This window comes from Ovis canadensis, chromosome 3 (genome assembly GCF_042477335.2).
Source record: "Ovis canadensis isolate MfBH-ARS-UI-01 breed Bighorn chromosome 3, ARS-UI_OviCan_v2, whole genome shotgun sequence".
NCBI lineage: Eukaryota > Metazoa > Chordata > Mammalia > Artiodactyla > Bovidae > Ovis > Ovis canadensis.
In genome coordinates, this window is record NC_091247.1 from 77,530,456 (window position 1) to 77,546,814 (window position 16,359).

Consider the following 16,359-nt stretch of genomic DNA (forward strand, 5'->3'; position numbering starts at 1 on the left):
GGCCCAAGAAAAGGTGAAGGGACAGAACTTTCTAGATCACGTTGAGCACCAGGAGTGACCTCATTTATCAGAAACATGTGGTCCGGGAAGGGAAGGGAGAAGAGGGAGAGAAGACTAGGAATGTTGAAGAAATGACCCTCGATCCTCAAGGGGCTTCAAGTTTCGTAGGAAGACAAGCTGACAGCCACGAGCACATAGAATCAAACCAGCAGGGCTCTGCGAAGATGGCGGTACTGAGGACAGGTCTTCTGAGAAGAGCCTCGACACCAAATTCTCCTAGATTATCTTTAATCCAAAGTAAATGGAAGATGTTTCCCCCAAACCAACCAGAATGGTATCAAAAGGAGGTGTCTACTCATGCACCTCTGTGTTCACAGCAGCACTGTTCACAATAGCCAGGACATGGAGACAACCTAAATGCCCATCACAGATGAACGGATAAGGAAGACGCAGAGCATACATACTAGTATGACAGAATATTAGTCAGCCATGGGAGCTTGGGAGATAACCACCGGCCACCAGTCCAAGCTCTGCTACTCACAGGCTGCACAACTGTGGACAAGCCTCAGTTTCTGCATCCAAAGAGCGAGCATAAAAACTCCCTTCCGTTCTAGAGATGAACTGAAGGTCAATCCACCAGCCAACAAATGTTTATTAAACAAGAGTTCCAGGGCACTGTTTCTCAAACTGTAAGGTGTATACACATCACCTGGGGATGCTGTTAAAAATGCAGGTTCTGATTCAGTACATCTGGTGTGGGGCCTGAGTCTACACTTCCAATAAGGTCCTGGGTGGTGAAAGTGATAATCCTGCAGCCCCATGCCCTGCCCCCATCATACTCGCAGGGTGCAGAGGGGGAGGGCCCACGCCTCACGTTTCTGGGTATACCACAAAGTCAGATAACCAGAGAAGCTTGGAAGACTAGGGGAGAAGGGACCAACTGGGGGACTGCGACAGGCAGGGACAGGGCCCTCAGCTCCATCCGGGGCCAGCAGAGGACTTGGGAGCAGCTGGCCACAAGACAGGCCTATTTCTGTGTGGCAGACCCATCAACTCGGCAGCCAGGAGGAGCTGGAGGACCTGGGGAAAGACAGTCCTTCCTTAGAGCCAGAGGCTTTGACAGAGCCCAGCCTACGTCCTGGGGGCCCATGTGAGGCCCTAAAATCCAGTCCTCCGCTCCTGGCAGGATCAGGTCAGTCTGATCCCAGGTGTGATGTTGGGGAACAGTTCATTCAAACAGGGAAGTGAAGCTGTTTTATTTTTCTATCTTAGTGAAAAGTTTGTAGTTTTCATATTGTTTCTGATTAAATTTGACATAGACAATAACTTTTTTCCCCTTAGAGGAGTTGGAGATATGACCCTCCCCCACTCCATGTAATATCCGTGTATGTGCACACAAGGCTTCTTCACTTCAAGCAAGAGAAACCCACAACTGCTTCAGCTGCCCCCTCTCTCAAGCTCCTGGGATGGTGTCCGAAGCCCTCCCTGAGAATCAGGAAGAAGTTTCTGTTCCCACCCATGTGCCCCCAACTTCAGAGCAAGGTCAAGTCCTGGTGAGTGACCTCCCAGAGGACACACTGCCAAGTCCCTCTGCTTCGAAGGGGAAAGCAGGTGAGTTGAGTGTGTTTTTATGTCTCTCATGAGTGAAGAGACCCAGAGCCTGCTCTTGAGACACCCACACTTACAGTCCCACTGAGCCTCCGGGCAGGGCGCTCAGGCCCCTCCCACTATGACACACGGCCTCGCCCCCTTCCCTTCAGGCAGGTGGGCTGCAGAACCCAACTCCCAGCCCCACAGGAAGGGACCAGGTGGAACCACAGAGCAGACTCCAATGCAAGACAGTACAGAAGCCCGGCTGTAATGGCTTGGTCAGGCAGAGTACTGGGGAGCAGGCACGTCAGGCTTTCGCAGGAGGCCACCCAACATCTGCTGACAAAGGCTGAAAAGAGGCAGCCTGGAGGGAGGGCATCCTGGTTCACACACAAGCTAACTGATGTCCAGGTAAGTTGTTTCACTTCTGCCAGCCTTTTTCATCTGTTACCTGAGAACTGACCTATATCATTTCCATGATTCCTTTCAGTCTAGGACTCTGAGCAGCACCATCACAGAGTGTTTATGGGATCTGGCTGCTTGGGTTCAAATCCTGATTCTGCCAGTTCCAGGGACATCCACAAGGGTCCCTTCTCCTCTTTGCTTGTAACTCCTGGTCTGCTGCTGCTGCTGCTGCTGCTAAGTCGCTTCAGTCGTGTCTGACTCTGCGAGACCCCATAGACGGCAGCCCACCAGGCTCCACCGTCCCTGGGATTCTCCAGGCAAGAACACGGGAGTGGGTTGCCATTCCCTTCTCTAATGCATGAAAGTGAAAAGTGAAAGTGAAGTCGCTCAGTCGTGTCTGACCCTCAGCGACCCAATGGACTGCAGCCTTCCAGGCTCCTCCATCCATGGGATTTTCCAGGCAAGAGTACTGGAGTGGGGTGTCATTGTCTTCTCCAACTCCTGGTCTAGAACACACGAATGAAGAGAACACCTACTCCGCAAGTTACTGTGTAGACTGAAGGAGGGCATGCCTGCCGTGGAGTGAGGGTTTAATGAATGTATATTGCTGTTTGCTGAACTCTGGGGCGTGCTGCCGCCACCATTCTGCTTACAGACTGAATGTTTGTGGGCCCCAAGTTCATCCATTGGAGCTCTAACTGAAATGGGGTGGTACCTGGAGACAGTGTCTTTCGGAGGTAACTAGGGTTAGATGAGGTCATGAGGGTGGGGGCTTGATGATGGGATTAGAGCTTTTATAAGAAGGTGAAGAGATCTCTCCAGGAGCCCACAGGGAGGAGAGGTCACGTGAGGACACATCGAGAAGGCAGCCACCCGCCACCCATGGAGTGAGCCCCCACCAGACACCAATGCTGCTGGTACATGGATCTTGGACTTCGTAGCCTCCAGAACTGTGACAAACTCCTATTAAAGCCACCCAGTCTGTGTTGGGGCTCCCCAGGTGGCTCAGTGGTAAAGAATGCCTGCAATGCAGGAGACTCAAGAAACAATAGCTCAATCCCTGGGTCAGGAAGATCCCCAGGAGGAGGAAGAGGCAACCCACTCCAGTTATTCTTGCCTAGGAAAGCCCATGGACAGAGGAGCTTGGTGGGATACAGTCCATGGGGTCGCAAAAGGGTCAGACACGACTGAGCGTGAGTCAATGACATTTTGCTATGGCAGCCTGGCAGGCTCGCACAAGCCCCATGCTCACAGATGGAGTCAGGACCAATGATGAGCCATCCCCACCCCCTACTCTCTGCTGGGGAACCCTGCTGGGTCCCCTAGACCCAGGAAAACCAACACCATGCACACTCTGGAGGCCACGTGCAGTCTCAAGCACACACAGGGTCCCGTGAACCTCAGCATGCCAAGCAGCAGGGTACAGGAGCTGCAACAGGACAGAGAGGACAGGCAGAGAGGAGGCAGGCAAGCACAAGGCCGCGTGCAGTCAGTGGGGGCTGGGGAGCCAGCACAGCCAGGTGATCGAGCAGCCCACGCCAGGGACACCCGGCTCCTTACCTCCCCTGCAGCACCTCTGACCACCGGGCCTGTGTTCCCCCAAGAAGCTGGAGGCGTGCTGGAAAGAGTAGAAAGCGGGAGACAGGGAGCAGTAGGTACCGAGCCAGGTCTACAGGAAAAAGTGCCGGAAAGGAGCCCTGCGGAAGGGTGTTAGGTTCGGGGAATTGGTGGCAGAAGTGGTTTCCAAATGCCAAATGAAGATCGACCCCCCAAGACCCCCCCAGCCTCTGCCGGGGTGCAGAGAAGGGGACAAGAGAGCAATGGAGAAGACCCCACACTGGACCCCCCGAGACGGGCACCTGCTTCTCACAGCCCAGCACTGGGTCTGTCTGGGGTGAAAATCTCAGCAATTTCCTGGGAGGGCATTAACAGTCTCTCAGTGGTGAAAGGGACCCAGGGACTCGGGGGTGGACAAACAGCTCTCAAAGGAGGCTACGCCCTGCTCAGACTAGTCAGTCCTCCGGGACCCAAAGGAGACAGAAGACTCGGAGTGGGGAATCACAGTCCAAAGCCAACAGGAGGTGGAGGTTCCAATCCTGGTTCCACCACAGATCTCTGGGTAACTCTGGGGGAGGTACCTTCCCTCTCTGGGCCTCAGTTTCCCTGTATATAAGATGGCAGAATGTCCCCGTCTACAATAGAAAAAAGGGTGACAAATACTCTGCCAATACCAGGCACCAAATCTCCACCGGGCCACATGTGTTTCTAGACTCTGGGGGTTGGTTTGTGCTGGAATAAAGGGAAGACTGACCATCCAAGAATCCTGGCAACAGTCTAAACAGACAGGTTCCTGCGACCCTCACTGCCACCAAGAGCCACTGCTCAGGCTCTGTGACCCCAGGGTTCAAGGATCCAGGGAAGAAGGAGCTTGCAGTGCCAAGTCTGGGGTAGGGCTTTCACTACCATGTAATGCCTGCAAGCTCAGGGCACTCTTTCCCCACGTGGGCATCCACAACCCCCACCATGAAATTCCTACATTACTAAGCCCATGTGCCTAGCTCCCCACCAGAGCACTACTCACCCTGGGAGGTGGCTCTGACCCGCCCATCGCAGGATCCCAGCACTACCCCCTGGGCCGCTCACAGCAGGAGAGCGGCAGATACCTGAGCAATTCCAGGTTTCTCTGCCATCAAGCACCTGACCTGTAGCCAATATCAATACTGGTGCCAGCCTGACGACAGGTGGCACATTTTTTAAGCCTTTCCCAACCTGGTTACACAACTGATTCCTCTTGTTCATGGTAACCCTGTGAGGGCAGGTTGTTACGCCCCTGTCTTATAGATAAATCAACAGAGGCCAAGAAAGGTGAGGAGCTATATGCCCGAGGGCACACAGTTGGGCTCCTATCTGTCAACAGAGCGAGGGCGGGTTACCCAAGCCTTCTGACCTGACATCCAACCCATACCTGCAGTCAGCCAGTGGTGTGGCTGGTTACCCTGGCAACCACCTGGCCGGTCAGTGTTCCAGGGACGTGGGGGTCAGAGTGTAATGACCTGGGCACAGTGAAGGGGAGCCCCGGCTGGTGCCCACACCTACCTTTAATGACAAAGGCCTCTGCCAGCAGCCGCATCTGATACAGGGGCTTGTTCTCCATGGATATGTCGTCAATGCCGGCCCGTGCGTACATGCTGATGGCATCTCGGTATGAGCCTTCCACGTAGTGCAGCTTGCCCAGGATCAGCACGGCCTCACACAGATACTGCGGCTGAAAGGACAAGGACCACATCAACGGGTTCCTGCCGCAAAGCCCCTGGCCCACCCCCACCAGGTACCCAGGGATGAATGCGCCCCTCTCTGAGCCCTAACGGTTTGCCTAAGACCCTGCTCAGAACACCTCTCCTCTTCCAGGAAGCCTTCCCACCCCTCAAGTATATGTGGACAGCTCCCCTCTCTGCACACCTGCGGTCCCTGGCCTACACTGTGGCTCTTGGTGATAGCTTCACACGAGTCCCTAAATGTGTCGTGTGTGTGTGTGTCTTATGCCCCCAACCAGACTGCAAGTGGCTTACAGACTTGGCCCTGAATCCTTTCTCCTGAAGCTCCCAGAAGCTTCACCCAAGGCAGGCACTGGCACTCAGTTCAGGCACTTGCTCTTAACACAAGCAGGGACTCAGAGACCCAACCAAGTTTTGTGGGGCCTAAAGCTTATATAACTGTGGGTTCTCTCTATATATGTGTGTGCATGCTAAGTCACTTCAGTCACGTCCGACTCTTTGTGACCCTATGAACTGTAGCCCTCCAGGCTCCTCTGTCCATGAGGATTCTCCAGGCAAGAATACTGGAGTGAACTGCCATGCCCTCCTCCAGGGGCTCTTCCCAACCCAGGGATCGAACCCGCATCTTTTACATCCCCTGCCCTGGCAGGTGGGTTCTTTACCACTAGTGCTACCTGGAAAGCCCCATCTACACAGACAGGTAGACAGATGCATATATGTATAAATATTTAACCAGGTGAAAGGCCTTGGAAAGAGTCCTGCAGGTGAGGGGCCTGAAGCTGAAACCCTCACCCGCAGCAGCAGGACCCCTGTGGGGAGACGGAAACAGCCACAAACGTGGCCAGAAGACAGAGGAGCAAAGGTCTGTGAGGCCCCCACCCTTTTCTTATCAGAATCAAGTGCCTGCACTCAAGCCTGTTTTCTTTCCCCTACTTGATCAAGTGCTGCTGACACTCAGATCTCCACCCCATATGCACACTCTTGGGAACTCCCTCAGGCCCCAAGCAGGTCTGGTCAGCCCTGCCTGAGAGTCCTGGCCTTGGACGTGGGCCCAGACTGCTCTAAAATCTCCCACCTTCTGAGGCCACTGTCTGTAGCCCTCCACCTCCATGTCTGTGCTCAGCCAGCCCATCACCCCTTTGGCCAGGCTCTGGGTACCACCCCCACCATAGAGCACCAGTTCTGTCCACGAAGCTCCCGGGAGATGCCGTCCTGGTCCCCACTCCTGGCCTCTGTCACCAACAGGAAGGTGTTGCCCTTGACCCCCTGTAGGGAGATCAGAGTCTCGGGTACTCATGACCCCAGGGGAAGCATCCACCACTCCTCACCACCTACTGCCCTCTCAGAAGCCAACAAAGGGAAGTGGGACACGGCAAAGCCCAAATCCCCTTCCTCACTGGTCCAATACACGGTCTTCCTTTGGTGCTGCTCACACAAGCCCCATCTGTAACAGTCTTCCCTTCCCCTCAGTCTGTGCAGATCCTCCACTCTTCTTCGGGGCCTTGCTCAGGCCCACCTCCTCCTAGAAGCCTCCCTGGCTACCAGAAAGCTCCCTTCTGCTGACCTCCCACAATGTCTCCACCAAGCGGACCCACTGGGCCCCCTGCATGCCTGACCTGCTGACTGTAGACCTGCTCAAAGGCTGAATTTTTCAAGGGGATTTGCCAGTCTCCCCCCGTAGGTCACCTCTGCTCTGGGTCAGGACCACAGATCACACACCTCCTAGAGGCACATTTCCTCCCTGCTCTGTCCTGGATTTCCCCATCACTGAGGGCGAGATAATAACAGCCACCCATCACCTCCCGTCACAGCGAAGCCAAGAGCATAAGTAGACGAAGTCCAGAAAAGAGCTTTGAACTTTTCTCTAGAAAGGAGCTACATAAACACAGGCCATGAGTAATTATTATTATTATTCTGTTCTCCTGTAAAGAAGGAAAAGGGCAGCTAAGCTCAGGACATGTTTCAGGGCGAGATGACATGGTGTAGCTTGGAGTGGTTCCTGGGGAACCAATAACAGTTTACAACAGGGCTTCCACCAAGCTGGTGGAAAATTAAGGACAATGCGGTGAATGTTTTATAAAGTTATGCTAGTTAAAAAGCTGCCTTTAATTCTTAAGAATTAAGAAGGGCATAATTCTTAAGCATATCTGTCTTGTGTTTTGATGTTAAGATGTTTGTTCTTTTATGGACTGACAGTAATAGAAAATGGTATGGTTCTGCTGTTGTGTTTGGGGGCTTTGTGAATGTCCTTTCCTGGCAGAATGACAAGTTGGCTATGCTCTTTGGGACCCACGCCTTTGAATTTGAACCTGGCTTGTCAATTCAACAGTGTGGGAACCACAGAGCCTCGGCCCCAGGGAAGGATGCTCTGCAAGAAGCCACTGGGTCTGGGGGACAGTCCCTCGACTGGACAGATCAGGCCTGTCACCGAGCCTTTTCGTGCCTCACTCTCTCTGTCAATAAACAGGGAAGAGTGACTTCATGTATACACTCAGGTAAGAGGAAGAAGAGATGAGGAAATACTTCACAGATGCCAAATGAGATCTCTAAAAGCAGAAGCCGCAACATTGCCACCCACATGAGTCCCGGTTTCTCAGTCATTATTTAATTTCTACTCCAGCACTTGGGACACAACACTGGAAAATGGCAGAGAACGTGGGAACATGGGAACAGGGTCAGACAGGCTGTGTTCAAGACTAGCGCTGCGGTCCTTGGCTACATGACTACCCTCTCCTAGGTCTCAGTTTCTTCATCTGGAAAATGGGAATAACAGTAAATACCACTGTAGAAGGTTACTGTGAGGCACCAATGAGATGGGGCAAAGCCTGGCACTCACTGGACACCCGAAGTCAGGACAAATGGCTCATTTTCACCCACCTCCAAAGCACGGAGCTGTCCAGGATCTCGGAGGTGACTGAGGGCAGAAGGTTCCAAACTACCCTGAGGAGGTGCCCCGAGACCCACCTCTCCTCCTCACCCCATGAGAATGCCTCAGAATGCATGGGAAGCCATCTGAGATTTCATCTGCTGCCAAGAAATATCACACCCCAGTCACACCTTTGCCTTTGGGGTAAGATAGAGAATCCCACAAACTACTTTTAATATTTTATTTTGCCTGATCAACATGGAGTTTTTAGCCTTGGTCCATATAACAGTGAATTTCTCAATGTTATCAGTGCCCATCTTTGTCTCTGGTTAATAAAGCATGGTAAAATCTGTGCTGAATAAATTTGATATGGTAGATAAAGCAGTTTTCACAATAATACATGTGGACACTATTCGGCAAATACAAAGAATGAGGTATTGGCACGGAGATAGCATCAAGTGAGTTTTTGGTGCAAAAGAGCAACTTGACAAGTCAGAACCCTATAACGCTAAGAAGAAAAGAAAGCTCCATACATGTGTACATGTGACTGTTAACATAGAGAAGGCATATGGAGCTCACAGCAAGTGATGGCCAGAGCTCGACTCGGGATGGGAGTGGGAACATGGACCTATTATTATGCAAATTAGTTTTTTTTATTTTAGTGAACTTTTTTTTACAATAAGCCTGAGTCATTTTTATTTTTAAAAAGAAAATTTTAATATACAATTAAAAAGTCTACCGGAAAGAAAAAAAAAGAAAAAAGAAAAAAATTTAAAGGGTCTTGATGGGAAAAACTTGAGACCTACCAGTCAAGTTCAGCCATTTTGATGGGCAGATGAGAAACTGGAAGGCCTGGAAGATCAGGGGACAGGCTCAGGGTCAAGCAGCTATTTTAATCCAGGACAAAACCTCCCAGGACTACAGTAATCCCTGTCAAGGAGTCTGAAGGCAGTAACCTTAAACTCCTGAGACAGTTTCCCCACACCGCTTACAGAAAACACCCACTTCCTGGCCTGGTATTTCACTCCCAACTCTCTGGCCACAATGTCCCTTTATACCTAATTAAAGCCATCCCCTGATGCTCCTGCTAATTGACATACTTTAAGGAAATCCTTCAAGAAGAACTTTTGCATCATACATTGCTTCCTGTAGCTTAGAATGCCCTGTTCTATCTGTGTAAGTCCATATCCTGACCCCTTTCAAGGTCCAGCCCCCAAATGGGTCCAGTTTCAGAACTACTATCAGCCCGAGTTTGACTGCCCCAGCTCACCCCAGGGCCTGTCCCCCTAAGACTTGCCTCCCCTTGTAAGCTACTCCAGTGGCATGCATCACAGTCCACCCTGAACAATTTTTTAATAGGACTATCTTCTCAGTAGCCCTGCAGCCTCCCTGAGGCAAATATTTAAGTCAGGAAATATACTACTTTGGAATATCTCTTGAAAAATTACTTCCTCTTTGGGTCTCTAATGACATACCAATACTTCTATTACAGCTCAGTATACACTGGAATTGAGAACAGTCTCAAACTTAAATAAAGTGCATGAGAATCACCGAGAGAGCTTTCTTAAATGCAGATTCTGAATCAGATTTTGTATTTTTTCCCTTATATTTATGTTTGTTTATGTGATTATTTTGGGTCTTTGCTGCAGCATGTGGGATCTTTAATTGCAGCAGGCAAACTCTTAGTTGTGGCATGTGAGATCTAGTTCCCTGACCAGGGATCAAATTTGGGCCCCTGCACTGGGGGTGCAGAGTCAGCCACTGGATCACCAGAGACGTCCCCGGATTTTGCATTCTTAACAGCTCCCAGATAATACCCAAACTATAGGTGGGTGGACCATGCTTTGAGCAGTAAAGGTCTAAAGAAAGTTGAGACTGTACCTCCCTCTATATCACTCAATGCCTTGCATTCAGTAGGTGCTCAATAAATGCATGTGGACTGAAACTGGATTGCCATGTTATGGAGTGCTTCCATTGCTAGACAACAGCATATTTGCCTGTTTCCAACTAGACAGTAGGCTTACTAGGTTTTATTTCCCTGAGACCCTCGAAGAGGCCAAATGATCAGGGACAAAGTAGGTCAACCAAACACTGTGTAATAGAAATATACAACTTGGGCCACAAGTGTAATTTAGGTTTTTCTAGTAAAAATTTCTAGTCACATTAAAAAAGGTAAAAACAGGTGAAAATAATTTTAATAATATATTTTATTTAATACATTCAAAATATTATCATCTGAATATATAATCAATATAAATAATTAATGATCTTTTATATTCTCTGTTCTGTACTGTCTTCAAAATTCACTGTGTGTTTTACACTCACAGCACGTCTCAATCTGGATGAGCTTTGTGGCTAGTGGCTACTGTACTGAATGGCACTAGGTTGACCCTTAAGAGATACATGCTTCTCCAGCAACCAAATGACCCCGGCAAGGCTGGACAGCAGACAGGAGGGAGAAGAGAGGAGAGGCAGCCCCCAGCTTGGCGGGTAAAGGGCAGAACTGCTTACCGGCAGCTTCCCGTGGTTAAGGATGCTGCTCAGGTAGTTTCTGGCTTCATTCATCTTCGGCTCATTCTTCTCCAGCAGAGGGATGGAGTCTTTTATCATGGCATGGTTCCCCTTCAAACACTGCTCTAGGAGGGCCTCAGCCAGGAGCAACTTCCCCAAGTCATCTGGAAAGCAGGGCAGGAGTGAGAGTCGGTACGCAAGGGCAGCAGTCCCCTTACCAGGGCGAGTGTGAAGACTGTACGCACCCAAGAACTCCCGCCCCAGGCACATGAATGGTCCAGGTCTAAGAAAATAAAGACACAGATTCCACAAACTTTAACCAGCCTTTGAAGAGAAAACACAGACATTCTACCACGGTCACAGCACAAACTGCCCCCTTTGGTTTAATTTCTGCAGTGTAGACCCGGGAAAGCTGCCACAGGACACGAGCCCTCTGAGTATGCCACAGCCTACAAGCCCATTCTTTGCTACCGACCTCATGGTTTCTAAAATTAACATTTGGACAAAATGGGCAAAAATGATGGCTCAAACTATCATCCATTGCTGGTGTGGCAAAAGTTGGTGGAACCTCTATAAAGTGCAATTTGGTGACATATGTTAAAATTATTCCTTGCACATTCCATTGACTCAGCAATCCCATGGCTACAGACATCCTCAAACACGTGTAAAACCACTGACATATAAGGCCATTCCTGCAATGTTGTTTATAATAGCAGAAAACTAGAGACAACTTTTATGTCCATAAAGAGGAGTCTGATTAAATAAAGCATGATACATTCATTCAAAGGGACACTGTACTACCATATAAAGAAATTAGGAAGTTCTGTATGGGTCGTTATGAAATGAACTTCAAGATACACTGATCAGAAAGTGGAGCACACACAGTGGGCCACTGTGCATTTATGCATAAAAATACACAAAAGAATAACATAAACATCTGCTAACTCTGCTGCTTTATGGGGAAGAGGCAGAAATGCAGGGAGGCTTTTCACTCTTTTGGTTACCTCTGGAAGATTGACCCATGTGAATATATTGTCCAATCAAAAATAAAATTTAAACCAACCCAAGAATAAAGGGAAATATCCTACGTTTCCAAAATCTTCAGGCAGGAAGGGAAGTGAGCTGCTTAGAACTGGGTGCCTGAGCAGCATTTCTGAGCTGTGGGCCACCAGGCAAGTTGCTGTCCCCTTCTAATGTGTAAAACTTGAGGCAGAGTTAGGAACCTGCTACTTCCCAGGGAGGAAACAGCAACCCACCCCAGCGTTCTTGCCTGGAGAATTCCATGGACAGAGGAGCCTGGAGGGCTACAGTCCATGGGGTCACAAAGACCTGGAGAAGACGGAGGGACTGAGTGCACACGCAATTTTCCTGAGAACGGAAACCCTTCCCAGGCTCCGCCTCCTGTGCTGGTCCCGCCCCTCTGCTGCCAGGAGCACCTGCGCACACAGCTCCCGCCCCAGGTCTGCAGCCCAGCCGCTGGACCACCAGGTCCTGCCTCAGCCACTCAACTGCCCAGCCCAGAGCTCCCTGGGGCTCCCTGGCTCCTTTCTTTTCATGCCACAAGAAACCAAGTCCTTCCAGGCAAACCTCAATCTTGAAATACTCTCCAGGGCCCATCAGTTCAGTCGCTTAGTCGGGTCTGACTCTTTGAGACCCCATGAATTTTAGCACGCCAGGCCTCCCTGTCCATCACCAACTCCCAGAGTTTACTCAAACTCTGTACATCAAGTCGGTGATGCCATCCAGCCATCTCATCCTCTGTCGTCCCCTTCTCCTCCTGCCCCCAATCCCTCCCAGCATCAGAGTCTTTTCCAATGAGTCAACTCTTCGTGTGAGGTGGCCAAAGTACTGGAGTTTCAGCTTCAGCATCATTCCTTCCAAAGAAATCCCAGGGTTGATCCCCTTCAGAATGGACAGGTTGGATCTCCTTGCAGTCCAACGGACTCTCAAGTCTTCTCCAACACCACAGTTCAAAAGCATCAATTCTTCAGCGCTCAGCTTTCTTCACAGTCCAACTCTCACATGCATACATGACTACTGGAAAAACCATAGCCTTTGTTGTCAAAGTAATGTCTCTGCTTTTGAATATGCTAATCTAGGTTGGTCATAACTTTCCTTCCAAGAGTAAGCGTCTTTTAATTTCATGGCTGAAATCACCATCTGCAGTGATTACCTCTCCTCAAAATAATGGAACTGTCCTCGAAACACATCCTGCTCAAAGTGTGGTCCATGGGCTGGGGCAGGTCTGTGCATGTTTGTGACCCAGCCCTGCAGGTGAGTGCAGAAGTTTATAAAATATGTTTAGAAACACTGATAATCATGAACAGAATAATTGCTGAATCAAATACTAAAAAACTGGGGGTGAGTGGGTATCAGTTTATGTATTTTAAGAAAGTATCAGAGCACAACAGATTGAGAATCTAAAAAAAACACACAAAACCCCAAATCCAGAACATAAAACTGAGCCTTCAGCACAGATAGCTTGAGAAGCACTACTCTAAAACACAAGAGTGCCTTTTACTGCCAAAGGAGGCTGACGTTTGCTGAGGGCTCATTGAATACCTGGCGGCTCAGCGGTAAAGAATGCCAATGAAGGAGACGCAGGAGATGCGGGTTCGATCCCTAGTCAGGAAGATCCCCTGGAGGAGGGCATGGCAACCCACTCCAGTATTCTTGCCTGAAAAATCCCATGGACAGAGGAGCCTGATGGGTTACAGTCCATGGGGTTGCAGAATCCGACACAACTAAGGACGCACGCATGTACTGAGTATCAGGTACTTTATCATTTAGTATCATTTAATCTGCACAGCTCTGAAAGGTAGAAAGTATACTCATTTTATAGGTGACAACAGAGATGCAATACTGTTATGGTCACAACCCACCATAACATAACGCAGCCAAAGAACAGTCTGTCTTCCCCACATCCCATGCAGAGCAGAGCCTCTGATAGTCTGGAAATGAAGAACAGTCTAAGGAGCTGTAAACAGTAGGTTAAAAGCTAATTCCAAGGTCAGGAGTAAGTTCTTATTGTTACGCACTTGTGAGTTACAGACCATTTTGTAAATTAACACCCCGGGTCCTTCTCCAGAACCTTTGCCCTCCCTCTTCACTCCCCACTCAGTCTCTGCTTTTCCACTTAGCAGACCCTCACAGTGGATGCTGGGATTTACCTTCTTTTCTTCCTTGTCCGACTCTCCTCCCTGCTCCACACTTTCCATCCCACTGTCCTCAAGTGGTCAGTCTATGGAGCTGAAGGCTATTCTAGGTTTTCAGTTGTTAAATAAAGATAGAGGTAAAAAAAAAAAAAAAAAAGGATAGAGGTAGATGGAGGCTTTCCTATCCTTCTCCAAAGGTAAAACAAATTGCTCTTTATCACTTTAGTGTCTCACATCTACTCCCTATCCCAGGTCGGGTTAAGTGTTCCAGCTTCTCCCTTCCCAGGGCATGAGAAAGGCCTTTCTCACAGACAGTGCCACAGACTCTGACAGCCTGGCTCTTGATTCTGGCAGCCCAGCCCAGCGCAGCCCTCTGCCTTAGCAGAGGCACAAAGGAAGCCCCTACTTAGTGGCCCCCCAGTCTTCCCACATTGTTTTGGAGGCCTCTGGGGCCAACTTCCTTTCCATTCTTGCCCCTCTCCAGGCCTCTCAATGGGTGACAGGTCATAGGGACCCACTTTAAGGATACCAGCCTCCTCCCCAGAACCCATACTTTCAGGGCAGAGCTCCGTTCTCTTCCACTTTTCAGTTCAGTCAGGAAAGCTGGGTCCAGCCAGCAGACCAGGTGCTCAGATCAGCCCCTTCCCTCCTGGTCAAAAGGGGACACAGTGGTCTCTGCAACTGCTCACTTCACAGAACTGCAAAGGGTGGGACCTTCCAACCACAGCAAGAAGAGGAAGAGGGCACAACTCATGACAGGCCACCTGCCTCAAAAACACTCCCTCTAGCTTCAACTGGAAAAAAAAAGCTCAGAACAATCGCCAGGTTTTTTTAATCACTAATTTAAAAGCGGGATAACTACAGATTAAGAGACTCAAGCTGAATGGAGAGTGTGGCAGAAGTGATTAAAGACAGTACAGTAAGAGAATATCAGAATTTAGGTGGCTGCAATAATAATATGGTAGTTTTATTTTTCAAAAGAGTTATTATTTAATAAATAAATACTGAAATAGCAATGTGGGAGATAAATGGGCCAGGGTATAGCTCAAACAAGACTATTCATGAGTTTGTGATTACTGACACTGGTTGATGGAGACATGAAATTCATTTTTCTACTTTTTTGGTGTTTAAAAATTTTTTCATAATAAAGGTTTTTTTTTTTCTTTTTTTTAACCACTTGGATGGGTCCTTTGTTTCTATATGAACAAACCCCATTATAGTTAGCCACACTCTGGGGTTCCCCTGCTGCATCCTGACCAAATCTAAACCGGATATGTTTGAAAGAAAATGTACAAACAGTAACAACACGTTTCCCCCTGGGCAGGTGGTGGGGAGCAATCTCCCTGGACAGGAAAGGGGGGTATAAGGGCCCCTTTTGGGGGAGCATCTCCTGATCCTTCACTCCTTCATCTCTGACCAGAAAGAGGGCCCCCTTCCAGCTGGGTCTTCCCTTCCTGCTGCCTGGAGTGAAACCCAGGCTCTGGGAGCTATTCTTTGGTTCTGGAGGAAACCCCACAGATACAGTGGGGCCTCAGTCTGTAAAGCAGGGTTCAGCCGGGGTTCAGCTTCCTCCCGTCTCCCAAATTATGTCATTATGTTGATGCTTCTGGTCCTTGTCTGTAACAATCTAATCGACCAGGTGGGACTTTTAAGAATCTCCCTTTTGGGTTGCATGGGGGCGGGGTCAGTCCCAACACCTCCTCAAAAAAACAGGCTGCTAGTCCTTCCAGTGATCAAGGAACTCAGTGGAGAAACAACCAAAACAGCAGACAATCCAAAAATGCCCTACACATGGGCTTTGGAAGTCACTTGTTTTCCTTCCTTGTGTGTGTCTGTGTATGTGCATTCTGGAATAAGTGTATCTAGATTTAACAGTGGGAGAAGATCACTCATAGAACCAAACCTCAAAATTGGCAGTAAAGACCCCACTGCCCCCAGCCTCCCTCTTTGGGCTGGCCAGTACTCACTGTGAAGCCCAGCCAGGCTTCACACTGTCCCTAGTAGAGTTGGTGGTGAGACTCATGTTTGGGTACACATTCTCTGCCACATACTACTCATTATGTGACCTTTCTGGGCCTTGGTGTCTAAAGTGGGGACAATCATTCCTGCCTTCCCACTGGGCTGTTTACCAAAAAAAGTTTGTTCAAATAGAAGCACTTTATAACTACACATACCATTTATAACTATGCCATGCCAGTGCTTCCCAATAGAGCTTCATAGCATATGGTCAAAGTAAGTTTGAGAAATGTGTTTATACTCTAATCTGGGCTTGAATATCACTGGCAGGTGAGCACATGAAAGGCTCTGAGAAGTCCTACAGTTTTAAAACATCAGTTTAACCATATTGAATCTATTAAGCCTAATGTCTTAGCTTTTGGGATTCCCCAAACTCTTTTGTCCTGCAATACCAGTGACTTAATTAATCAACCTCCTTGAGATGTCTGAAGAACGGCTTAGGAAGCACAGCCCTGTGGAGCCTCCAGGAGGCCCCGGTTCGTTTCGTGGGCCCAGCATGTTTCTCTGTGATGCTGTCAACCACATTCAGATTCCCATGTAC

At 49.2% G+C, this 16,359-nt stretch overlaps 1 protein-coding gene across 7 annotated transcripts in view; it reads right to left on the reverse strand.

Annotated features, from left to right (window-relative positions):
- Window positions 1-16,359, reverse strand: part of TTC7A (tetratricopeptide repeat domain 7A) — a 159,296-nt gene that overhangs the window by 140,554 nt on the left and 2,383 nt on the right. For 6 of the 7 annotated variants that reach the window (XR_011255693.1, XR_011255692.1, XR_011255690.1 and 3 more), the window contains exons 2-3: window positions 10,648-10,811; window positions 5,092-5,260 (exon numbers count right to left, since the gene is read on the reverse strand). Coding sequence is in view for 3 of the 7 variants with exons in the window: in XM_069583382.1 (XP_069439483.1) it covers window positions 5,092-5,260; window positions 10,648-10,811 (333 nt within the window). In the remaining 4 variants the exon portion in view is untranslated. Of the gene's footprint in view, window positions 1-3,555; window positions 3,693-5,091; window positions 5,261-10,647; window positions 10,812-16,359 lie in introns of those variants that run through there. The other variant, XM_069583386.1, reaches the window with a different exon arrangement.